The sequence below is a fragment of the Petaurus breviceps genome, unplaced genomic scaffold (assembly GCF_028583685.1).
Source record: "Petaurus breviceps papuanus isolate PSGF00001 unplaced genomic scaffold, PetGlider_PUasm1.0 178, whole genome shotgun sequence".
NCBI classification, from domain to species: domain Eukaryota; kingdom Metazoa; phylum Chordata; class Mammalia; order Diprotodontia; family Petauridae; genus Petaurus; species Petaurus breviceps.
The window spans coordinates 6,021,680-6,029,416 of NW_027185777.1; the positions used below are offsets into that span (position 1 = coordinate 6,021,680).

A 7,737-nucleotide genomic window follows, 5' to 3' on the forward strand; every position below is an offset into this window, starting at 1 on the left:
GTGGTGGCATTTTTATGCCAAAAATATTCATAGCATTATTTTTTGTGTCATAGTAAATAAGGTAAATGAACATCAGTGGAGGAATGACTGAATACATTTTGATATAGGGAGATGATACAATATTATTATACTATAAGAACAGATTAATATGAAGAATTTAGAAAAAAACAGATTTATATGACCTGATGCAGAAACAAACAGATCCACGAAAACAATACTCACAATGGGCATAGTAATATAAAAGAAAACAACACTAAAAATATCAGAACTCAATTCAATACAATGGCTAATTTTGACTACAGAGGAATGGTGATGAAACATACCTCCCTCCTCTTATTAGACAGGTAGGGAACTAGAGCTGCCCAAAAAGGCACTTTATTAAATATGGTCAATGGGTCATTTTGTTTTCTTTGATTATATTTCATTGTTAGGTGAGGATTCCAATGGGCAGAAAGGTTATTGGGGTAAAGTGGAGAAAAAGACAGCCCAATAATAATGTGCAGAATTTATCAACTAACATTAATAAACAGGGCAATCATGACTTTTCCCCAATAATTAAATAGTCTCTATAACACATGAATGAGTTGATTGACTTTACATAATTTTCTCACCAATGGAGGGAGAGAAAAAAAGATTGGTCATACAGCTTTGGATAAAATCCTGTATTTGAATATAAGGAAAGGACACAAGGTGGTTTTGTTTGCTTGTTTTTTGGAGGGGGAAGGCAGGGCAATTGGGGTTAAGTGACTTGCCCAAGGTCACACAGCTAGTAAGTGTTAAGTGTCTGAGGCCAGATTTGAGCTTAGGTCCTCCTGACTCCATGATTGGTGCTCTATTCACCGCACCACCCAGCCGCCTCAGGACACAAGTTTTAAAGGACATCTGGACCTCAGTTTTCCCCTAAATGGTCTCAATGGTCTCTTCCAGTTGGAGATCTAGGATCCTATTATATTACGGTCGGCCTAAATTTCTCCTATTATGAAATAGTTATTTCTTTTTTTTTTTTTTAAGCAATTGGGGTTAAGTAACTTGCTCAAGGTTACACAGCCAGTTATTTCTGGGTGTGGTGCTGAGTATCTGAGCTCGGATTTGAACCAGGTCATCCTGACACTGGAGCCGGTGCTCTTACTCACTGAGCCACCTGGCTGCCCCTAAGCAATTGGGGTTAAGAAACTTGCTCAAGATTACATGGCCAGGTGTTTCTGGATGGTTGCTAAGTGTCTGAGCCCGGGATTCGATCTCCAGATCTTCTCAACACTGGAACCGGTGCTCTTACTCGCTGTGCTACCTGGCCGTGAAATAGTTATTTCAAGGGAGTGTAGCATATTAGGGAAAAGCACTGGCCTTGGAGTTAGGATATTTGATTTGAGTCCCAGCTCTCTTACTCACTGTGTGACCAAAAGCAGGTTCTTCACCAGTTCTAAGCCTGTTTCCTCATCTGTAAAATGGAGATAATACTTGTACTACCCACCCTTCCAAGGTTGTAAGAAAAGCCTCTTAAAGTTCATTATTAATAGATCAGGTTCTAACAGATGTCAGTCATTTGGCATCTGGAATCCATATTTCACAGAAACAATGTAATAAATGGTAGTTAGTCTCCAAATAAGTCTACCAAAGCATGTTGAGATCCCATTTCATTATCTCGGGGGCTCATTTTTATGTAATGTTACTTCAGGGTTTTGTGCGTTCTTCAGTGTGGTTCCTTCCTCCAATGATACAGGACCCAATCCTTCTATCTTCAGACTTTAGCCAATGGCCTTCATGAGCTTTGGTGACTGAGAAACTTTATCCTGCTGCTGGTCATTCTAGTAACATGAATCTCCAAATTTAGTCTGTTCTTCAGATAACATATGCACCGCACACTCAAAAGTCATTCCCATTTTTCTAGGACCTATCAGCGTTTGTGTTCTATTGCCGTAGAAGATCCCAGACTCACCACGAGACCCAATGAAGCATCTGAAGCATAACCTTAAGTGGAAGGTTATGACCCTAAATGGAACTCAAATGCTCAACATCCACAATAAAAGACACCAGACAAAAATATTATCACAATTTTTCTGATATGCAAACAAGAAGGGAAGGAAGAGGGAGAGTAAAGATTATAAATATTTGAGAAAAAAACTGCCTATGGTAAAATTAACTGTTCTCTGATGCTGAGGGATAAAGGTCAAAGAGAGAACACAGTGCACACATAATCCCCCATGTCCCAAGAAAGGAAGTAGTAACGAGGAGACACTGAATCAGATAATTTTTCAAAGGGGAAATCAGATAGAAACATCAGTCTAGGATGTTTGCTGTCTAGGATTGACATGTGAAAGAAGAGGTGGAGAGGAGATATAGTTATGTGGAATTATCCTTTCTTATAGTACACATGGATGGAAAATCTGTATATTTAATGCTTATTGAAATGCAAGCTATAACCTGGGCAATATACATTCTTCATCTACTTGGTATTCTCTCTGTGGATGGATAGGTCAAATGCCTTTGAGTGATCATAGGTTTTGTCTAAAAGATTTAGCAATGTTTGGGACCTTGTTGAGGGAGCTGAAAGGAATTGACACAACCTCCCTGTTCACAGGGGAGTCCTCTTGAGCCCATACTCTGGGCTGAATCTCTTCTCTCACAATAGTAAACACCTTTTGGTGAGCGTGCTTCTCTCTGCTGAATGTCTCCTCTGATGTTCATCATCAGAAGGTCATTGAACACTTTGTTTTATTTAAATAAAATCTATGTGAAATCATTATAGATGTAAGAAGCATACAAAAATTAAATCTTATTATTGGAAACACTTACTCATCCTATTAAGATTCTGATAGTAAAGCAGGAGAGAGAAGGAGTAAGCATTTGTATGGCACCTACTATGTTCCAGGCACTCTGTTAAGCAATATTCAAATATTATCTTGCTTGATTTTCTCAACAATCCTGCAAAATAGGTGCTACTTTATCCCCATTTTTCAGTCAAAATGAAGGCAAATAGAGCGATTTGCTCAGGATCACACAGCTAGTAAGCATCTGAGGTGGGATTTAAACTCAGGCCTTTCTGGCTCCAGGCCTAGCACTCTATCCAGGACACCACTTTGGGGAAATTCTGTTCCATAATGATATATAGCATTGTTGGGTGTGGCATGCAGGGTTTTTAAATTATTTAATATTCTGGGGGAAAATATCTTCAAATACTCATTAATTCAAGTAAATCTTTAAAACTCCTTACTATTGACTGCAAATTTTATTGAGAAGGTTAAAATTCAGCTCAAATCAGCTTTTATTAGGTGCCTACTAGATACAAAGCATTATCCAATGGCTAAAAGGACAAAATCATAAATGGTACTTGCTTATACTCTACTGGGAGGGGATACAAAATGTGTATATGTATAAAAGATAATTTCAAAAGGAAGAAAGGGATGGAAGGGGAAAGAGAGAGAGAGGAAGAAAAAGAGATATATGAATGGAGAGACAGAGAGAGGAGAGTGAGAAAGAGCACTAAAAACTTGAAAGACCAGGAAAGACTTTACCCTGAAAGAGGCTGAGGGCTCTAAGAGGCTAGGGTGAAAAGCAAGCTCAGGTGCCCCAGGTATGGGGCATGGCCTGTACAAAAGCATGGATCTTGGAAGTGGAATTCCTTGTTCTCAAAGCAAGTAAGCTCACTGGGCAGAAACACAGTGTATGAAGGGAAATAATGTGAACTAGGACTAAAAAGGGCGGCTGGAACCATACTATAAAAGGCTTAAAAGCCAAGCTGAAGTCTGGAGACAAGGAGCCACAGAACATCCTTGAGCAAGGGAGTGGAATAGTTATACCTGTGCATTACGAAGTTTATTTTAGCAACTATGTGGAAGATAGATTCGTGAAAGGGGAGAAAAGGAAAGGGGATGGAGAGAAAAGAAAAGAGAAAATAAGCATCCATATAGCACCTTGTTCTGTAAAACTTGGACCCCTGCTACACAAGCATTTCTCCATCTTGGCACAGATTGACTGGCACCTATCTTGCCTCCCAAGAACACACAGGGAGTTCAGTTTGGTGTGCAAAGAACAAATTATGTTAGCTGAGGGCAGGGCAGAGCTTTGTCCTTGACACATTCAGGGTCTCCTGCATGCTCTGGGTACAGTGTTTGTGGAAAATACAGCCACTCAAAAAGACAAGTTTAGGGGACCCCTTAACAGCCTTTAACAAAATCCAGCCTCAGACACTTACCAGCTATGTGACCCTGGACAAGTCACTTAACCCTGTTTGCCTCAGTTTCCTCATCTGTAAAATGAGCTGCAGAAGGAAATGGCAAACTACTCCAGTACCTTTGCCAAGAAAACCCCAAACCAGGTCATGGATAGACACAACTGAAATGATTCAGCAACAACTATGTGTCAGATACAACAAGAAGTGTTAATAGTAACTTCTTTTCTTTTATCCTCTTTTTTTTCTTGAGGTGATCAAGATTAAGTGACTTGCCCGGGGTCACTCAGCTAGTAAGTGTCTGAGGTTGTATTTGAACTTAAGTCCTCTTGATTTCAGGCTGGTATTCCATTCATTGTGTCACCTAGCTGCTCCAATAATCATTTCTAAATAGAAAAATATGCCAAAGATGAGAGATTTTGTCGGTATTACTAATTCCATGTATGGAAACTCTCCCTACCAAAGCAGATTGTAACTTCTCTCTGATTTAGGAGCTCAGTCCTGTAGAACTGGCTGATTCAGGGAGAAGCGACTTTGCCACGGGGCACACACAGTTAGCATGTGTCAGAGGCCAGCCCTTGAACTCAAGTTTTCCTGGCTTGGAGACCAGCTCTCTATGCACTACACCCTGCTCCGTCTCTAAATTTAGTGATTCCGCCTATAAAAAAAGGCAACAAAACAGAACCAAGTGACAAACCTGTAAACAAACAACCAGCAAGGCGGTAGGTGACTTTCATTGGCTCAGAATTTAGTTTTTCAAATGAAAAAGTCACATTTGATAAAGGTAATTTGAATTAGTTTATATTTTTTAGTTCCTATTTTTATATTTTAGTTAAAAAAAAACACCAAATCAGACAAAATATATAAGTTTTGTGGATAAGAGGAAAGTTAAGTTCACTACCTCAGGAAATCAAAGAATTTCAGAGCCAGAAGGAACCTTAATGATCATGTACTCCAACCTCCTCGTGTCATAGATGAGGAAACTGTTATATAAAACTAAGAAAATGGATGAAAATAACACAATGCAATAAAATGGCCACATTAACACATTTAAGGGTTCTCTCTCTCTCTCTCTCTCTCTCTCTCTCTCTCAATATTTGTTTCTTTCTTTATCATTTAAGGGTAAGGAGCTAGATTAATCAATAAAACTCAGCACAAATCTGGCTTGGCAAATTCAAGAAAAACTGCCTTAAAAAGGAGAACAATTTTATTTGAAGCAACCTGAAGAAAGAAACAATTTTACAGGGCAGAAGCTTCATTGTGTTCTTAGGAAATGAACTGTCCTCATGGCCAGATGAAAATGCATAGGGGAAAGCAGAGGAAGTTCAGGGGGAAGCACAAACAGACAGAAGTATTAAAAGTAACATGGAATTCATGATATGCTTTTTTTCTGGGAAAAGCAAATGGTATGAAATGTAGAGCCACTGCTTCATAAACTGAACTGATTTGGGGGTTCTATTGTGTATTTGGAAATGATCCTTTTGAGGGGTCTTTAAGTTCAGAAATTTAAAAAAAATTAAAAATCTTCAAATACGATTTTTAAATAAAGAACTTCACCCAGCCACCTTGGCACTTGGATAATGAAGCAAGCCCCACACAGTACAAAGAAAAGAACAGGGATTGACCTTGCCATCGATGTCTCTATACATCTCCCCAAAGCTTTTGGGGGCATTGTGTGTCTGTAGAGGGGGGAGGTTCGGGATATTTTTAAGGTTATCACTTACAGCTGGTCCTGCAGTTCAACAATAATGTACTCCAATTGCTCCTTCTCTAATTTGTGGGTCAGATCAGAATCTTCAATCCTCTGGAGCAATAACTTGTTCTGAGAAACAGATTCAGCCAGCTGGTTCTCTCGAAGCCTTAACAGTTCTTCAAGATAGCCCTGGAAATAAAGGAACACCAAGTCAGCTCACCGTAACAATAACGTGATAGCATAACGTAACATTTCTTTGGAGCCCTCCCAATAGTTGGCATCTTGGGCTCATAATATTATGCAAACATTTTAAAGCAATGTTTGATAACAAAATAGTTTTTAAAAAGACCTCAATGATCTCAGGATATTTAGCTGGAAGAGACCTTGGGTCTCATCTACTCCAACATCCTATGCAATACAGGAATCCATTATACAATGTATCTGACATGTAATCGTTTAAGTGTTTCTTGAGTATTCACTGGGCTGTTGTAATTGTTACAATTTTTTCTTTTTACTAAGCTGAAACCTACTGCCTTGTAACATTGCCCAATAGAGCCACCCGGCACTTGGAAAGTTCTCAAAAATATAAGATGAAAATATGTTACCTCAAAATATCCAACTATTGCTTCTATTCTCATTCCATGACAGGCAGGCATATCTGTCCATTTTCTGGTCACATATATCCTTAGTAATGTTTTCTGCACACAACTCCTTCCACACTAAATCATTCTAAAGAACAGGCTGTTGTCTACTTACTCAAATTGTGAGTCCATTACCCTTAGGGTTACTTCTTATTGTGACTCTCCAGAGATTGTGGTGTACCATAATTTATAGCCACACAGCATCCCTTGCCAAATATTATTGCTAAAGAGACTGACTTTTGAGGCAGTAAGCAGTTGCAACTATTGAAAACGTTCTATCTGTTATACCCATCCAAGATAATATAAATTGATGGACTAATTCAGTGGAATATACATGTTGGTTAAGTGTTTAAATGGGTCGTTTCTGTCTATGTGACTGCATGCCACAATCTAGGCAATATGAATTTTTTCATCCACTTTGTTTTCTAAATATGTATGGCTAACCTAATAGCTTTCAAATAATAATTTTTATAACTAATAAATATTATTAATTTTTATTAGGGATACTGTATACTATTCCAAGGATTGATGCAATCCTGATATTATCTACAAATAGGAGCATTTTGAAAACCAGATCACTACAGGAAATCCCTCTCCAACTTGGTCTCTGCTCTGGATCTCCTCCATCACAGTGGCAAACACCTTTGATGTTTGCTAATACCCACTCACTAGCCTTAAAATGGACCTTCCATTTGGACATCCTCTATGCATCTGGCAAACATTTGAATGAAGTATGTCTCCCTGTCTTATGATTGGCTTAAAGTCACTGAACAAAGTCATCACCACAACACAATATTGCATTGCTTTTAATTGATGTGTAGAGGCTACCTTGTTTGAGACTGATAACAAGTATCATTTTCTTCTACTGAGTTAAATGTTTCTTTTTCTTATTCCTGACCAGAACTTGTACTGTATTCCTGGAATCATAGAATCTGAAAGGTAAGTTTTTGCCTCATCTTGTCCAGATCCAGACTTCCACATCACTTACTAGTCATCTCCAAACCATGTCACTATAGAAATTTTACCCTCCTCTCCCCCAACATAATATCTAGCTCCCCTTTCTGTATTGTCTTCCCCCATAGGGATGTGAACTCAACATTGGCAAAGACTGTCTTGCTCACTTGCATTAGTATCACTGGAAATTAGTATATTTCTGGCACAATTTTTTTTCTGTCTATCTATCCATCTGTCCATCTATCCATCTGTCCATATATCCATCAATCCATCTATCCATC

At 38.6% G+C, this 7,737-nt stretch overlaps 1 protein-coding gene across 1 annotated transcript in view; it reads right to left on the reverse strand.

The window, feature by feature from the left end:
- The window catches only part of RUNDC3B (RUN domain containing 3B), a 123,358-nt gene that overhangs the window by 25,389 nt on the left and 90,232 nt on the right, over positions 1–7,737 (reverse strand). The window contains exon 8 of the mRNA XM_069086225.1: positions 5,893–6,050. Coding sequence (XP_068942326.1) covers positions 5,893–6,050 — 158 coding nt within the window. The remainder of the gene's footprint in view (positions 1–5,892; positions 6,051–7,737) is intronic.